General features: G+C 42.0%; 1 protein-coding gene across 1 annotated transcript in view; it reads right to left on the reverse strand.

Annotated features, from left to right (window-relative positions):
* Window positions 1–337: 337 nt before the first annotated feature.
* Window positions 338–19422, reverse strand: part of LOC308290583 (uncharacterized protein) — an 85207-nt gene continuing 66122 nt past the window's right edge. The window contains exons 5-10 of the mRNA XM_080732487.1: window positions 12940–13002; window positions 12312–12374; window positions 10343–10411; window positions 10107–10178; window positions 7295–7375; window positions 338–2445 (exon numbers count right to left, since the gene is read on the reverse strand). Coding sequence (XP_080588613.1) covers window positions 1730–2445; window positions 7295–7375; window positions 10107–10178; window positions 10343–10411; window positions 12312–12374; window positions 12940–13002 — 1064 coding nt within the window. The 3' untranslated portion in view covers window positions 338–1729. The remainder of the gene's footprint in view (window positions 2446–7294; window positions 7376–10106; window positions 10179–10342; window positions 10412–12311; window positions 12375–12939; window positions 13003–19422) is intronic.

Raw genomic sequence — 19422 nt, forward strand, 5'->3', positions numbered from 1 at the left:
TAGGGAAATGGCCAATGGGTGCTTGCATTGTGCTGTGCTCCATCCCTCTAGCTTTGAGGCGCAGCCTGGTTGCATTCACCTGCCAGCCCACTCCACAACTCACTCGAGGTCACAGCCTTCTGTTGGAGGTCTTGGCGGCTTCTAAGTCTAATGCATTTTTATAAACCATGTCGCCCATATAAGCAATATTGTGTAATTAGTGTCATACTGTTACAGGTAGCCTACATATAAGACAACTTTAATACATGTATGCAGCCCAGTTATTCAACAAGAACTTTATTATACAGAGAGAATACTACAAATTGCTATGATAAAAAAGTATAAAGTTGGCCTACTGTACTGCAACTTGACATTTTTTAAATAAACAACCTGCCTGTTTTAACAGTCATTTCATAATGTAATACCATTATCACACATTCTTTTTGTGATACATCAATAGCTTCACATTTAACAAGACATTGGGAAATACTTATACCTCCTGGTAAATAGATACTAGTAAAGGGCCCTAAAGGGCGAGGTCACGCCACAGTGATTTGGACATCAGCGATGTGGATATCAGGGTTTGTGGACATCAGGGATCCCCATATAAGGGCATAACAGGGATGTATTCCCCTGGCATCACAGGGATCTCCATATCTCCATATATGGGCATAAAAGGGATTTGTTCCCCCTGGCATCACAGGGATCTCTCTAACAGGGCATCATTAATATTGATGACATCAGGGAACTCCATATATGGGCATAAGGGATTCTGTTAGTGTGACATCACAGTGAAGCCAGAGCGTGATGTCAAAGAGGCAAACCCATTCTGGTAAAGTGGTTCCCCTGACATCACAGTGACATCATAGCACGCTCACATCATGATGACACATTTTTACAGTCTATGGGTTTGCCTGTATGGGCATTAAAGGGACAAAGGCTGACAGATACAGAGATCTCCATAATTATGTAGGCATGAACTCTTTCCCTGAACCTTTTATACATAACACTATCAAGAGAAGGAGGTATCGATACAAACATACTACAGTACATAACTACATGCCTACATAATGATGTTTTAGGGTATGGATTTTCTTAGTCCCTACAGATGGGTTTGGAGTCTTATGATGTATTAGCGGGTCTTGTAACTAATTGTAAACATTGATAGCAATCTGGGTAAAGTCAATGTTTAACCATACCCACGAACAAATAATGTATTTACCAATCATCCATGTACCAATAAATGAGTAAATAACATGATGCAGTTGAGACCTCAGCAGTCCTGGCATGAAATGGAATTAAATGGAAGTTTTTTTCTCATGTAATTAAAAGTAGATAAGGCACCACTATAGGTATGGTACTAAAGGTATGCCACCTCCATACCTCCAAAGCCTGATCGACCTCTACAGACAGAACCCTCTCTTAAAAAACCCAGGACAAAAATCCACTAGTCCTAAACATAGACAATTCACCCTCCTGGCGCACTTAGAACAGACTCACTCCTTAGCTTCCGCCATGGTCTCAAGACTCGCCTCTTCAGAGCGTCTGCTAAATGCCTAAATTGTAAATTGTACAGACAGTCATGGACTTAACCTGAAATGTTAAGCTGTATTTTCCAAAACAAAAACGAACAGAAAAGAAGCATCAAATTCAGTCATTTGTATCAACAAATAAAAGTAATATTTTTGTTCTTTCAAATTTCCCCTTGTCTTGAGGTAAGTCTTTGCATGAACGTTTTTCTCAATATGGTTCATGGTTGTAAGATTTGTCCTGTTGTGTTGCACAAATGAGACTTAAAATTTTGTTTCCATCTAAAAGTTTTTCCACACTGTTTGCATTCAAAAGGTTTCTCTCCTGTATGGTTACGCTGATGAAGTTTTAATTCTGAACAAGATCCAAAACTCTTTCCACATAGACATTTAAATGGCTTCACTCCAGTGTGAGTTCGGCGGTGAGTCTTTAAGCTGCCATAAACAGAGAAACTTTTCCCACACTGGACACAGATGAAGGGTTTTTCTCCAGTGTGAATTCGGTTGTGAATCTTCAAGTCCGGAGAAGTACTGAAACACTTTCCACATTGGTCACATGGGTAGGGTTTCTCTCCTGTGTGAATTCGTAGGTGTGACTTGAAACTGCCTATTTGATTGAACATTTTACCACATTGATCACACTGGTATGGTTTCTCTCCTGTATGAATTCTCTGGTGAATTTTGAGAGAGGACTTCATGCCGAATTCTTTGCCACACTGATCACATTGGTAGGGTTTCACTCGAGCATGAATTAGCATCTGGTGTCTTTTTAGATAAAGCTTTAGTCTGAACCTTTTACCACACTGGTCACAGTTGTAGGGTTTTTCTCCTGTGTGAATTCGTTTGTGAAGCTTTAAACACACAGGATACCTGAAACACTTTCCGCACTGGTCACAGTGGCAGGGTTTCTTCACTGGAAGTTGGAAAGGAAATCCATCTGGGATAGAGAATGAGGGGAGAGAAACATCTTTCATGAAAAACACATGTTTTAAATAGTATGCAAGCTGGGTTCTATAGGGTAAACTATAGAGGGTATGCGCATGCATAAACTGAATGGCAAATCGAGGGGCAAAGTGAGTGGCAAAATGAGTTTAACGTTGTCTAACGTTGTTTTAATACAATTAGATAGAACCTTTCTGTTTGGATGTATGGGCTGTCAAGGCCAGAAAGTAGGTATTTGCTACTCAGTAGGCGTTCCTGCATAACTGCCGGGTATGATGATGCCACACACATACCCTCTATAGTAAGCTTATATGGTTCATACAGCCATAGTTGAATGGTTAGAGAGAAGTTACAAATTACAAAGTCCTTCTTTCTTCATATTGATCTAGGTTCATCCACCAATTAGCAAGGTTATACGGTACACTATATTTGTTATGTCTGCTTATTACATTTATAAAATGACAGTTCATGCATTTTAATGATTGCCTTACTCAGTTTGATTAGGGTAAATGGCATGTACCCTAATCAACAAACAAGCTCAGTTGCCTTGTGGTTAGGGTGTCCGGCCTGAGATTCAGAGGCCAGGGTTCAATCCCCTGGCCAGGTATTACCATAAACTATAAAAATGGGACACCAATGCCTCTCTGCTTGGAACTCAGGATCAGGGGTTGGATTGGGGTCCCTGAGACATGCTAGTGACTTACTAGTCACTAGTATGACACTAGTAACTAGAAAATATTGTTCCTTCAAAACAATTGTGGGCTCGCTTCAAGCCAGAAAACAATGGCTATAAAAGTACAAAATGTCAAGATCGCAGGCAGTGCTCTCTTTGACGTTACTGACGTCAAAGATTGGTCCATTTTGTTCCAAAAATGTGTTGTGCAAAAGTTGACCCACTGGTGGCGCTATAACAGGCCAATGTAAGAAGGGTGGTATCTGTTCCTTGACCTATTGGGAATGTGCTTGCAAGATTTCACACACATTGCAGGCTGTGTTCATGATTTGAGGTGTTTTTGGCTTTGGCCACTTTATCGCTGCTTGCAGCTATATTTATTATTATTATTATTATTATTATTACGTGTGTGCACTTCATAGGCATATTAGATAAAGGTCCTTAGATTGTGTGTAGAATGTTTCATGCAGATTGCGAAAAAAATCCTTGCGGGTTTAAGTGTTTCACAAACTGCTCAAAATGATATAGCGCCCCCCTTTGGCCAATTGGGGTAAGATTGGATTTAGTGATATTTGGACTAACACTCTACATCTTTGCCAAATGCCATGAACATGTTACTTTGCATGTATGACTTAGAGGCAGAAGAATAATTTGCATAAAACTGCAATATTCATTGAATTATTAAAAAAAGCATGTTTCAATTTTAAAGAAATCCGATCTGACAGATCTTTAGATATTGGTCCAAAGTTCACGTAAAAAAGTTTTGTGCACGTGACGCGAATATTCCAGAATAAAAGCGGGTTTACGCGTTTTACAAACTGCTCAAAATGGCGGAAAATCGAAGGGCGGAGCTTACTTAACAACGACACAGATGCCTTCCGCTTGAGTCAAAGCATGCGTGTAACAAGTTGCATGTCTTCAAACGAAACGAGTCATGACTTATGCCCGTTTGAAGTTTGATTTTTCAAACGCTTCGTATAGCGCCCCCCTTTGGCCAATTGGAATAAGATTGGTTTCAGTGATATTTTGACTAACCCTCTACATCTTTGCCAAATGCCATGAACGTGTAACTTTGCATGTATGATTTAGAGGCCGAAGAATAATTTGCATAAAACCGCAATATTGATTGAATTATTAAAAAATTATATTTCACTTTAAAAAAAATCTGGTTGATCAATCTGACCGTATTGGTCCAAAGTTCATGTGAAAAAGGTTTCGTGCGCGTAACGAAAAAAAACCAGGAGGAGATAAGATTTTTACTGTTTTTCATATAATTCAAAATCCTGGGGGATCTAAAGGTCAAAGGTCAAAAGTCAGAGCGTAAAAGTTGTTCGGCATGAGGAGACGCATACGTGTATACGGGTTTCATGGCTGTACCTCAAACACAGCATGAGCTATATCTGTTCAAAGTTTGCACTTTCGAAGGCTTCCTACAGCGCCACCATTTGGCCGATTGCTGTATAAAGTAATAGCACACATCGCCACTGTAAGCTGAACACATTGATGTTTTTATTTTCATTTTCTCACTAAGTATGTAGGAGTTGAAAGGTGCCAAAGTATTGAGGAGAAGTTGATATAGTATAGTATAGTATAGTATAGTATAGTATAGTATAGTATAGAAATAATGACAATATCTAAAGTGTGCTCGCCTTACAGGCGAGCCCACAATTAGTGTCATATTCAGGGGGGTGTACTTGTTCTGTGGATGTACATTCCTGCCTCTGATCTAGACACGCTGAGACACGCTGCTACTACCTGCTAGCCAACCACGCTGCGGGGAGGCGGGACATGTGTGTGTACACAATGGGGAATCGAGAGATACAGTTTGGAAAAAGCTGCTAAATTTTACTTGGCGGCAACCCCAATTAGCGCAGATTTGGACACGTTTTCGCGGTAGCCTAGTGCAGTTCTTGGTTTCTTTGAAGATTCTCTACAGTCTACAACATCAGAGCGATGTTATATTTGTCCGAGACCAGACAGTTGTAGGCGTGCGTATCAGGGAGAGTGAACTAAGGAGTTATTACCGTCTTCTGCAATACAAAAAAAGGTAAACAGGGTCCCGAGAGGGGCTACAGGTAGCCATGACCATCATGACATGAGGCAGTCGTGTGTTGGCACAGAAGGTCCTATCGCCAATCCCTCCTTGGGTGTGGGTGCTGATGACGCGGAGGGAGGAACACGCCCCCAGTGCCCACAGTGTTGATTACTGCATGTTTTTGTGAGGGTATCAACCCTAGGAGCAGGGTATCTGCATATTTCCCAAGTACAAATTCAATACTTTTTAAGGCTTTTTAATGACAAATTCAATACCATTACCGCGGCAAAGGAATCAACAAATGTAAGGCCACATTCATAAATCAGAGACAAAGCAGTGTTTGTCAGTGGCAAAGCAGTGTGTCAGTAAAAAGCTACCACATACAGTAGGAATAATCAAATGCACATGCAAACCTGGCCAACCAATATTCTTATACCGGTCTCTTCAACAATTATGTGGGCAAATATTGACCTTCATTGTAACTTTGTCTTTAACCTTTTAAATCCAAAAGGAAAACATCTCTCCCAATTAATTTTAGTACAATCCCAGTACTCACAGCAATACTGCCCAGGACCATTACCTGTCCAATTTGGCCCAATTCATGACCCATGAATAAAAAACAATATAACATCAAATGGTGAAAGGAGCCTTACAAATGCATGGTAGGCCACCTCTGGGGCTTTATGAAATCACCTGGTCCAGAATTTAAACTGTATAGTCTAGCCATCCATGTCGTCAGAAAGTAACCCACATAAAATATTTCCAGATGAGACCCCTCCATTGATTCCAATCACATATTCATGTGTTTTTTTGTTAACCTTCATATGGATTATATAATTCACATTTGTAGCTATAAAATAATTGCAATGTAAATATAACATGGTTTATGAGGGTGTGTAGGCTATGCCATTATATTTACATTACAAGAGCCTACTCACTTCAAATGTGGACAATGCACACTGATCAGTGTTGCACACACACACACACACGCACACGCACACACACACACACACACACACACACACACACACACACACACACACACACACACACACAGCCCCGCCTCTCTCAGTCTTCTCGTTCACACACAGAGACAACCGTCTCACATACAGAGAGAAATAGTCTATCTTCCTCCCAGTCTCCGTGGTAAAGGCGTGCAGCTGGTTTGTTTCTCAACTTACAGATACTTCTAATAAAGTAGGCTGCTTTCTGACAAGCGGCACAGCAATGACAAAGCGCTGGAACGTCGGCGATCCGCGATGCCCCCGCATCGCTGTTGTGTCAACCAACACGCTACATGCTATTAGATTAGCATCTATCTAGGGCTACTGAAGCTCAGAGGGGACGCGTTTTAGTGAAAGATAGCGACAGTCAGGCAAGTCCCGTAAAAGACGCACTGTGGTTTGCCAGAGGCACTTTGAGTGACGCTTTCCCCCCCAAACATTATTTACTATTCTGTCCCCCAGTAGATGTAACTCGGACGGCGCTGAGTCGGCTCGTGCAACAGCAGGGAGCGTTCGTTTCGGTCCACTTGACCGGCCGTTTTGGTCGCATCACAGCAATCATTACATTACTTTTATTGGATTACGTCGGACGGCTCAGAACCAGGAAGAAAAAACTACGGAGTGAAATAAACGCAACAAGTCTGTTTGCGACACGTTTATTCATTCTGCCCCAGATAAAATTCAATACCCCCACTCACACTATTCCATACTTTTTAAGACATTTTAAGGCCTTGAATTAGCAAAACTAAATTCAATACTTTTCAAGATCCGCGGACACCCTGCCTAGGAGACACAGGGAGAACATGCAAACTCCACACAGAAAGGCCCTATCGCCAACCCCACCCAGGGTGTGGGCGCTGATGACGCGGAGGGAGGAACACACCCGCAGTGCCCACAGCGTCCCCCGGCGGAAATCGAACCCAGGACCTTCTAGCTGTGAGGCGAAGCGTTAACCACTGCGCCACCGTGCCCCCTGTAGATGGAATCTAAAAAACTCATGAAGAGTGCCTCTGGCTGACTTGTTTTGTGGATATTTGATATGACATGCAGATGGAATCCATTGCAGGTGTTTGAAAGTCCACTATTTCTGTGAGTTGTTGTGGCGATGTACATGCTCTTCTGAAGTTATTACCTTTTTGTTTTCTTCTTCGAGTTCGTGGTGGCTTAGAGTTTGCTCCATATTGATGGTCCTCAGGGGAAACGACCGCTTTGCCTACCCAGGACGGAGATGCGAGAGATTAGGAAAGTCTTTTGTACCGGCTGCCCTTAAAGTGATAGTTCGCCTATTTTGTAACCACAGCTGTATGGAGTACTCACCTATAATGGACTTGTTCCGAGGGCATTATTTGGTCAACTGAATGCAGTGGTCAGAGATGTGGTCAGTTTTCTGCTGAATTAAAAGTAGTTCCATTGAGTTGCCCGAACCGTTTTTTTTTGTAATAAACTAATCCACAAAACCACCGTCATTATTATTGTTGACATATCTCTACTTCTACAAGTAATGCTCGTTCAACTTTGACCCCTCTGTAACATGGTACTATTTCTTCTCTCGAGTAGATCACTGCGCCGCATTCAACTCAACGGGCACATCCCGCGGCAGCCGCAGCACACCCCCAAAACAGTCTGCACTGATAGCTGCCTTGTCGCTCCTGAAAGCTGAAATCTCGCCTTCGGTCCTAACTATTAGCTGGGGACCCCCTTATATTCCCTCAAAGACCCTGCCCTGGGGGTCCCCGGATCCCACTTTGAGAACCAATGGTACAGACGATATATTTTATTAGTCCAGTGTTGTTTTACCCTCGGCAATCGGTAGCTCTGGTCCATAGCGTAGCGCTATGTCACCGATGAGGCCTTGCGCTTTAGGAAAGCCTGCGCACCCTCTCCTCAGTAGTAAAAATACAAAGTACAGTTTCGCTTCTCACCAAAACAAAGTAAATAAAGTAAAAAGCCTACTTTCAGAAGTGGGGGCAATCTGTCTAAATGTCATGTCTAAAATGCACTTTTTGCCATAAAAGAAAAGATATTTCACCCGAAGGCAAAATCTGGTCAATGGACTTTTCTATTGACAAGATCTGTAGAGGGCGGTGTGGAGTAGCTAAAACTTCCAGTAAAATATTTTCTTTTCTGGACCAAATGTGTATTTTAGACTTGAGGCGGGGGGCTACGAGTGTTGCCACAAAGGACAGTAGGCTTTCTACATCTTAGAACCGCCTTTTTTTTGGTGAGTAGTGAAAGTGTATATTTTATTTTTTACTACAGACGAGAGGCTGAGCAGCCTGGGCTGCCGCGGCTCTGAGCGCAAGTGCTCACCTGTGGCATAGCGTAGTGTTAGATACGGGACCAGAGGGGAAAACTCGCTGGCTCTAACAAGTCAAAGTTGTCTGGTGTCTATATCCTTGGGGAAATGGTGAAGACGTTTTTTTCTTTTACCCAGAAATGCGTGGATATATCTCCCTTGTGTTAGCAATGGCAGATAAAGGTTAGCTAAGCTGCTATTCAAGGCTAGTAGGAGCGATCAGCAGCGACCACACAACAAAAATAGAGCGTGTGCTGTAGCAGCAGCTCACAGCAGCACAGAGCATACATCGTGAGTGATGCGGCACCATAGAGTTATAGTGCGGTGCAGTGATCTACTCGAGAGAAGAAATAGTACCATGTTACAGAGGGGTCAAAGTTGAACGAGCATTACTCGTAGAAGTAGAAATATGTCAACAATAATAATGACAGCGGTTTTGTGGATTAGTTTATTACAAAAAAACGGGTCGGGCAACTCAATGGAACTGCTTTTAATTCAGCAGAAAACTGACCACATCTCTGACCACTGCATTCAGTTGACCAAATAATGCCCTCGGAACAAGTCCATTATAGGTGAGTACTCGATACAGCTGTAGTTAAGAAATAGGCGAACTATCACTTTAAGCTGTACAACGAGACACATAACGGACGATTGAAAAGGACTTCCTTCCTAACTTAGACTGACGGAACTATTGCTGTATTGACTTTGACCTCTAAGGACCTTCCAGGGAGGGTGCTCATGTGAGTCTTGCAGTGACACGCTTCCTAGTTTCTTCTTCTCTGAGCTGTTTTTTTGTTTCTTTCGCACAGATTTTTGATATTGCACTATTAGGTTGTGTTGGTAGTTTCTGAGTATTTTGCTTTGTTTAACAATGACAGTGTGATACTTGTTGCACTAACTAGCATTGACTGCTATGGTCTCTTTTTGTAAGACACTTAATGTATATATATTTATATATTATTCGCCCCCTCTCTTGATGCACCTTCTCTTTATTGGTACGGTACTGCTCTTGTTTTTCCTCCTATCCATCCTTTTTTCTTACTTCTCTGTAACTTTGTAAATAACTGTATACTGCTGTGCTACAAGCCTACAACTGAACAACTGAATTTCCCCCTTGGGATAATAAAGGAAGGTATCTATCTATCTATCCATCCATCCATCCATCCATCCATCCATCCATCTGCAAAGTTAGATTGGACAGCATACATGAAGTATCAATTCAAGAGTGTGATGTCAGTTCAGATAAGGGTGTGTAACATAGTAATTGCATTCTTTTGTGTAGATGTAATAAAAATAAATGTGAGGGTATCAACCCTAGGAGACACAGGGAGAACATGCAAACTCCACACAGAAAGGCCCTATCGCCAACCCCACCTAGGGTGTGGGCGCTGATGACGCGGAGGGAGGAACATGCCCCCCAGTGCCCACAGCGTCACCCAGGACCTTCTAGCTGTGAGGCGAAGTGCTAACCACTGCGCCACCGTGCCCCCTGTAGATGGAATCTAAAAAACTCATGAAGAGTGCCTCTGGCTGACTTGTTTTGAGTATATTTGACATGACATGCAGATGGAATCCATTGCAGGTGTTTGAAAGTCCACTATATCTGTGAGTTGTTGTGGCTATGTACATGCTCTTCTTAAGTTTTTACCTTTTTGTTTTCTTCTTCGAGTTCGTGGTGGCTTAGAGTTTGCTCCATATTGAAGGTCCTCATAGCATCTTTCTGCAAAGTTAGATTGGACAGCATGCATGAAGTATCAATTCAAGAGTGTGATGTCAGTTCAGATATGGGTGCGTAACATAGTAATTGTAATCTTTTGTGTAGATGTAATAAAAATAAATGATAATGAATTAGAAGAATAATTGGAAAAGCAAAAAAGTACTTACTTTTGGTGGGGGGCGTCTTTGATGCGCGAGATTTCCTCTCTCTGTAGAGCCTGCCGTCATTGGGGTTGGCTGAGAAGCGAGAGAAAATGGTAAATGGTGCATTTATATAGCGCTTTTATCCAAAGCGCTTTACAATGTGCATTACATTCACCCATAGAAAAAAATTATCTTTCATCAATTGGATGTGTTTCTGCAGAACAATAAGGTGCACAACAAATTCCAATCCGGCTTCAGGAAAGGACACAGCACAGAAACTGCACTTTTAAAAGTTATTAATGATCTTAGGGTGGCTGCTGACAACAAAGATGTGTCCGTTCTCCTACTGCTGGACCTAACGGCGGCTTTTGACACAATTGACCATACAATTCTAATACAACGTCTCGAACACTGGGTAGGACTGTCAGGGACAGCTCTGTCCTGGTTTTGCTCTTACCTAACAGGCAGAAGCTACTCTGTTAATCTAGCTGACTTCGAGTCAAACAAACACAACATCTGCTCTGGTATTCCACAGGGCTCGATTCTTGGTCCTTTATTATTCTCCCTCTATATACTGCCGCTGGGAGAACTTATTTCCGCTCACGGTGTGAATTTCCATTTCTATGCTGATGACACCCAGTTGTACCTTTCGGTGTCTCTGGATGACCCCTGTGCTCTAGACCCATTGCTGACGTGTGTGTCTAGCATAAAATGCTGGATGAGTGAGAACTTTCTCAAGCTAAATGAGGACAAGACAGAAGTTCTCATAATAGGTTCTACTGCCCAGAGAGAATCAATAATAAATAGACTTGGTAACCTGGCTAAAGAAAGTAACACCTCTGTAAAGAACCTGGGGGTGATCATTGATGCTGAATTAAATTTTAATACACACATTAATCATGTCACGAAGATTCCTTCTTTCACCTTAGAAATATTGCGCAAATTAGAGCCTATCTGTCGCTGAACGATGCAAAAACGCTGATCCACGCTTTTGTTTTCTCTCGGCTTGATTACTGCAACGCACTTCTCTCTGGTCTGCCAAAGGAAACAACTGACAATTTACAACTTGTTCAAAATGCAGCAGCCAGAGTTTTAACAAAAACTAAGATAAGAGAACATATTACACCAGTTTTAGCGTCGCTACACTGGCTCCCGGTTGTTTTTAGGATTGATTTTAAAATTATTTTACTTGTTTATAAAGCTCTAAATGGTCTGGCACCTTCGTACCTCTATGACTGCCTGCATAGATATGTTCCAACCCGCCCACTCAGGTCCTCTAGTGCAGACCTACTTGAGGCGCCAACAATGACATGTAAAAAATATGGTGAAGCAGCTTTCTGCTTCTAGACCGACAGCTTGGAATAAACTCCCACTATACCTAAGACAGGCAGCCTCGCTGGATAGCTTTAAAGCACAGTACTCTTGCTTTTAGCTGAATTTTTTAATCCCTGTGCTGCTATTGACGTCCGCACTGCTCTGAAATTGTTCTTCAATGTTCTATGCTTTTATTCTTTCTTGCTTTATTGTAATCATTTTAATTATTTCTTTTTTATGTATTTTTTATTTTATTTTACTTTATCTCCGTTAAGCACTTGTGCTTCATTTTATGCTCTGTAAAGCACTTTGAGCTGCATTTCATGTCTTGAAAGGTGCTATACAAATAAAGTTTTATTATTATTATTATTCACACACATTAATACGCCGGTGGCGTAAGTGATTCTTTGAAGCGGTGAAAGCCGCTTCCAAGGAGTGGCTTTGTGTGTCCCGTGCGTCCAGGATTGAGGATTGGTCAAGCGTCACATGACAATTTGGCCCTCCAGATAAAATCCTTCATTCATTCAGAATTCATAACAATATAGAACTAAAGCACATAGAAAGTATAGATCTAGGACACAGGATGTATAGATCTAGAACACAGATTTCATAGCTCTAGAACACAGAATAAAAATTCACCGCTTCACTTTGAACCAAGGTTAGATTTTTTTTTACGTACTTGTTTCATACTCTCTCAGGTGTTCTTCAGGTTCCAGTTTAATAGAAATAGTCGTTCCTGGTACTAGAATGAAAGAATAGAATCATTATTTTAATAATAAGGACTTTGATTTGACATGGGTGTAGATGTGTGTGTGTCTGTATGTGTGTGTGTGTGTGTGTGTGTGTTAGTGTTATATCGATTTATCGAAAAAGTATCGATTTTCATATCGATAATATCAATACTCAGTTTTTATCTCTCTCGTTGGTTTACACCAACGTTACTTTTATGTGTATCTTACCTACTTTGGCTTATTCCTAGTTATTTTAAAGGCCTATTTGTACTTAGAATGTGAAAACATCAAAGGCAGGCCATAAAAAAGTGCACTAACATCTACCTCAATAAGTTCTGTATTTTTCTTTAAATAAAAATAAACATTTTTGTATTACAATCGCAGTGGTTGCGTGGTATCGAAAATGGTATAGAGTATCGACATTTTTTCAAAATATTGTATCGAAGTTAGAAATCCAGTATCGTGACAAGCCTAGTGTGTGTGTGTGTGTGTGTGTGTGTGTGTGTGTGTGTGTGTGTGTGTGTGTGCAGCACACAGCTGAGCACATGCGGCCATGAAAAATATGTTTATACTTACTTGTTTCATACTCTCTCAGGTGTTCTTCAGGTTCCGGTTTAATAGAAATGGTCATTCCTGGTACTAGAATGAAAGAATAGCATCATTATTTTAATAATAAGGACTTTGATTTGACATGGGTGTAGACGTAGGTGTGTGTGTGTGTGTGTGTGTGTGTGTGTGTGTGTGTGTGTGTGTGTGTGTGTGTGTGTGTGTGTGTGTGTGTGTGTGTGTGAGTGAGTGAGTGTGAGCAGCACAGCTGAGCACATGCAGCCATGACAATTGTGACCCTGGGGGTACCTGGGGGGCTCCATGCTTCATTTTAGCTGTGATGAGTGGTCAAAACTCGGATGAGGAGCAACAAAAAGAGAAATTCACCAAACCAGGTAGGAACAAAAAAGGCACATTGGGGGGGAGGATATGTTTATACTTACTTGTTTCATACTCTCTCAGGTGTTCTTCAGGTTCCGGTTTAATAGAAATTGTCCTTCCTGGTACTAGAATGAAAGAATAGCATCATTATTTTAATAATAAGGACTTTGATTTTACATGGGGGTGTGTGTGTGTGTGTGTGTGTGTGTGTGTGTGTGTGTGTGTGTGTGTGTGTGTGTGTGTGTGCGTGTGCGTGAGAGAGAGAGCAGCACAGCTGAGCACATGCGGCCATGAAAAATGTGACCCTGGGGGTATCTGGGGGGCTCCATGTCTCCCCATCTAGCAGAGATGTTATAGTGGCTCCAGGGAGAGACAGGGGGGAGACAGGGAGCCCAGGAGGTCCTTGGCTGTTCTGTGTTCCCCTCTCTGGGAAAGGCAGAGGAACAGTGGCCAGCAGGACGGTATAGGCCTAGGGCCTGAACAGTCCCATAATGGCCTTGAGATCTGTTAATAGGCGAGGAGTGGAATCGGATTGGGTTGTTGCCAAAGTTCACACCCCCCAGTCACTGCCCGCGATGCAGAAGGGCGTGTATCAAAAAAGCATCCGGCTAAGGGGAGTGGAGACGCCCCTATACTAGAGGTCTTCGGACCTGCCCGAGATCCGAAACTACCCGTGATCCGACCCGCCCCGAGCCGGGTAACGGGGCCATTTCCGAGCATTTACCGCGGGGCGGGCCGGGGCCGTCTGCCCCGCTTCCCAGGTATCTGATAGTGAAGTCGCCGGTTCCTGTTACCCAAGTGGAGCCGAGTCAGGCCGATATTGAATGAAAGAGAATGCAACAACTACACCAAATAGATAACGCCACACGATGGCACTAAAGATGCGGTGTCCCCCCGGGTCCTTTTGGGTTCGGGTAGTTCAAATTGGACCCGTGAAGACCTCTACCCTATACTCTATAGAGACGCCCCTACTGTTAGGCTACTGTTAAAGCCTGCACTTGACACTTTGTGCTGTGCTCAAAATAAACTTGACACTTGATTTGATTTGATTTGAAAAGCAGTAAATACAATACAGCAAATCGAGGATTACGCAGAAAAGTCGCGAGACTTATTTCCGCTGAGGTCCTCATACAATTAACAGTTTATAAACAAAACAAATTACAGTACAGACATACCTATACAGTACAAACAAATGATAAAAACATAAACCCATACTCCCTTGTCTTCCTTAGACTATTGTGGTACCCTTTCTAAAAGACCTGCTTTTATCGTCTGTTTAAAAACCCTTACATTGGTTGTCAATTTAACATTCAATTCTAGTTTGTTCCACTGTGTGGCTCCTAGGTAGATAAAAGAACCCTTACCTACTTTCCCTTTAAAAGTTGGGTGGCTCATGTCTGCTATGCTAGCTCTGGTAAAGTGCGTGTGCACATCACTTACTCGCGTAAAACATCTCTTTAGATATTCATTAATTTTATGAATCATGGTCAATCTTGACATGGTAACCCTGGTTTCTACAGGTAGCCAGTTGATTTCCCTAAATTGATTTCTCCCTATATGGGATCTGGGCTCTAGCCCTAGTATGATCCTGATCAGTCTATTTTGTGCTGACTGTAGCTTTATCTTTTGGGACTTTAATAGGCCCTCGAACCAGGATGTACATGCATAGTCAAAATGGCACAAAATCAATGAGTTTGCCACCGTCAGACTAGTTTCCTTATCTAAATATCTTGCTGTCCTTGCTAAGAATTTAGTCAGGCCAGAGACTTTGCTCAAGACCTTGTTTGCCATATTTTGGCCATCTAAGTTACCTTCCAAGATACAACCCAGATATTTCACTGATGTTTTAGCTGCTATAAAATCAGAGTTAAGTTTGGCCTTTCACAGTACTTTGTACTGTGAAAGGCCTCTCATTTTATTTATCTTCTATGCTGTGTGTTTTTTAATGGATTGGCATGGTTCAAAAGATAAATTAGAATTATGAAAACAGCTCACAACACACGTTTTGAAAAGATAAAATCTTTAGATAAATCTTTAAGATAAAGTCTTTTTTTGTTCATTACTAGGAAATGCAGACACATAACCGTTTATTTACAACAGCCACAAATGTAATACATTTGTAAAACAGGGGCTGTAGGAAACAATTAAGGGAACCATGAAATGTGAATTAACATTCATACTCACTAGTTGCATTTCCATAAAGCTTCAAATTCGCCTTTACTTTAACATTAAAACCCGAACTACTGTCATACTCAAGATAACTTATAATGCGTCGGGTTTTATAACTAGTTGTTGACAGTGTTGCCAGATTGGCGGTCTTCCGCCCAATTGGGCTATTTTAAAACCCATTGGGCAGGCAAAAATAACATTGGGCGGGGGACCTAAAATTTGGGCTTGTTTTTAACATATCTGGCTGGTTTTATTAGCCTCAAGACACCAGCTTTTCATGCATTATAGTGTGTAAAACATGGTTTCTTTCTACTGCTCAGTGCTCTAATCCGGTCTAGAAACAACCTACTCACTATATCCAGTCCTTAAAGGACAACTTTGTTTTTTTACAACAAGGGTTCATATTTTAGATTGTAATTAGAGAAAACAAAAAGTGAGTGTTAAAATATTTTCATTTGCTTCGTTCTATTGTTTTATCGCGTTTACTGTGCTAAAATGTGGGGCATGCGTACAAGTGGCTAAATATGTATTTTTAGACACAATAAGCCAGCAGTTTCTTTATTGCTATGCAGTAACACTTCTAGCCCCCATAAGTCACATCCAACCATGAAAGGTTGCGTTGTATCTTGGGAATGGGCTTATTCTGTGTAAAGTGACATATTTAGCCACTTGTACGCATGCCCCCAACCACTGAAATAAGAATCTCTAAAACAATAGAAAGAAGTAAATGAAATCTATTTAACACTCATCATTTATATTCTTTGATTACAATCTAAAATATGAACCCTTGTTGTAAAAAACTAAAGTTGTCCTTTAACACCCATAAATGCATTCACTGTTTCTGTATCCACACTAGACCGGACATTTATTTGATCCAATAACGGCCATGTTGTGAGTACATGGGGCGGGAGATGGATACTGATCCATCTAAGGGTGAAGCTGCATGTAGTGTGTCACTGTCACCAGTTTAATGCCGGTAAGGGAGGAAAATATTGTATCTGTAGGCCTATCTATTGTGTTTCAAACTCGGTTTTGCGGTTCGATTTTGCGGTTTAACATGGGTTTGGTCGATTTGGGCTGTTTTTTATTGAATTGGGCTGGTTTTAAGTTGTGCTTGGGCTGGAAACTGTCATTCTGATCTGGCAACCCTGGTTGTTGACAAGGCAATGGGCAAATCAGAGGCAAGCGGAACGAGAGGGGCGTCTCCACTGCCCGTAGCGAGATGCTTTTTTGGTATATAATTTTTTTATGAAAATGTTGCTACATAAAAACTCTATTTTCGCTACACTAAATAAAACATTAAACACTTCTTATGCAAATACAAACACACAATATACCAATTATTTTCTTCTTCTGCATAGTACTGCGTCATTCTATGTTATGAGGTTAAAAGGAAAAAAAATAGTTGACCTTGTACCAGTTAAAAGGATATTTCACTTTCAAAATAATTTTTGGACACCCTGAACAGTTTTTAAGTTGCTTGATTCAATAGATAGATAATTGATGTAAATGTTGTCGCCCTCCCCATACACACCCATTGTAACTTCAAACTTAATTTTAACCATGATAGAACAAGTAGGCACACACACAGCCAGATGTGAGGGAGCGCGCGCGCGCGCGCCGCACTCACACACACACACACACACACACACACACACACACACACACACACACACACACACACACACACACACACACACACACACCAGAAAACCAATTTCTTAGCAGGCAAAGGAAATAAGGTGACGAAAATAAATAATTAACATTGTAAAAGTTAAAAAAGTTTGGCGGCACACGCGCGCGCACACACACACACACACACACACACACACACACACACACACACACACACACACACACACACACGAAGCCTATATTTGTTAGCCAGTACGTAAATATGGACACAACATTAATAATTACTTCTTGTTGCTGCTGCTTGACGACGCATGCGGTTGGCATTGCGTGTCCTTCTGCCCAGTGATGCTTTTTTGGGTCCCATGGACATGGAGGGACATCGGCTGTAAAAGCTGACGTTGTGTCTGACTGTCCGTGACCGTGATGTCCACCATATGATTGTAGATTCGAGCAGAAGCTGACCACCAGTAGATTGGTAGGACAATAAACTGGCATGAAAGCCTGTGCGAGTGTGCGTTGCGTCCAGAGAAGGGAGTTAAAGTCCTGGGAGAATGTTTTTGCACGTCTTTCTGTCCGTGTGTATCAAAAAAGCTACGTTCTGGGTTACGGCAGTGGAAGCTTGTGATTGGCTGCGCGGAGGTGACGAAAACACACACACTCACACTCACACACACACACACACACACGAAGCCTATTTGTTAGCGGCTAACAGTTAGCCAGAACGTAAATAGACACAACATGAACTAATTAGGCTTGTTGTTGCTGCTGCTCGACGACGCTTGCGGCAGCGGTTGGCATCGCGTGTCCTTCTGCCCAGTGATGCTTTTTTGGGTCCCATGGAGGCAGTGTTGCCAACTCCCCAGTAACGGAAGTAGCTAGTGGCTCTCCCAGAAGTAGCTAGAAGTCAGGTCCGTGAACTGAGCAAATATAGAATTTCCGGTGTCAGCGGGAGAAAATATACGACTTCCGGTTTGAAGCATTCGCCTTCAAAATAAAAATGCTCGTAATTAATTCCATTGAAAAACGTTGAATTTGCAAATTATATGATCATTAAAAATATAAATTAGGCATTTGAACAAAGCCATATAACAAAAAATATGTTTATGTGTAAAAGAAAACGTTTTAATAACAAAAAATATATCTAAATAGATACATGCTGTTCACTGGAGTGCATAGCCTTTACAAATTGGACACTGGACAGTAGACGGCTCTTTGCGTCGGCACTTTGAACACACGCACGCGTTCGGGGAGACCTCCTCTACCACACCACACTCTCCGCTAAGCCAGAGAGGTGTAAAATAAAAATTTGATGGCCTTCCAGTGTGGCTAGACATAGAAAAAAGTACCATTTTCAGACTCTAGTGGGCGCTGGACGGGAGGCCGCTCTCTGCGTCGGCACTTTGAACACACGCACGCGTTCGGGGAGACCTCCTCTACCACACCACACTCTCCGCTAAGCGGGAGAGGTGTAAAATAAAAATGTGATGGCCTTCCAGTGTGGCTAGACATAGAAAAAGTACCATTTTCAGACTCCCACCTTTAAACCAATCCAGTGACTTTGATTGCTGGCAGGGCTGAGCATCGATCAACATGTAAATTCCATAATTTAACTATTTCACTGCAGATTAGATTATCATCCCTAACCCTTAAATTCAACACATTCTTGGACTAAAATTGAGTTTTACTTGATGGCCTTCCTGCCCTGGCATTTGGCCTTTGTGCCCTCAAACAATGGACAACACCAAAGGCCAAGTGTCCTTACCCCCTAAGGGGACATGCCTATGTTCCCTCAACCCTATGTTCCCTCACTGAGGTTAAGGTTAGGGTTAGGGTTAGGTTTGGCATAGTGGTTAACATTGAGGGAACATAGGGCTGAGGGAACTTGAGCATGGACCCGCCCCTAAAATGACGACATTTCAGGCCTGACCCCCACCCACCCATTATCTAATGAGCAATCTAATCATTATCTAATGAGTGGGTCATTCACACATCATGGACACTTTGAAGCTTTGAAGTTGCATGGCACACCTCTCAAAAATCCAGGCAAAAAAAAAAATCTGAAAATGTCACTTTTTTGAGCGGGTGGCTGCACTGGAAAGCCAACAGAAATAGATGTTACACCTCTCCCGCTTAGCGGAGAGTGTGGTGTGGTAGAGGAGGTCTCCCCGAACGCGTGCATGTGTTCAAAGTGCCGACGCAGCGAGCCGTCTGCTCTCCAGTGCCAACTAGAGTTTGAAAATGTCTGAAAATGGTACTTTTTCTATGTCTAGCCACACTGGAAGGCCATCAAATTTTTATTTTACACCTCTCCCGCTTAGCGGAGAGTGT

Source organism: Nannobrachium achirus (assembly GCF_963921795.1).
Source record: "Nannobrachium achirus genome assembly, chromosome: 9".
Taxonomy (NCBI): domain Eukaryota; kingdom Metazoa; phylum Chordata; class Actinopteri; order Myctophiformes; family Myctophidae; genus Nannobrachium; species Nannobrachium achirus.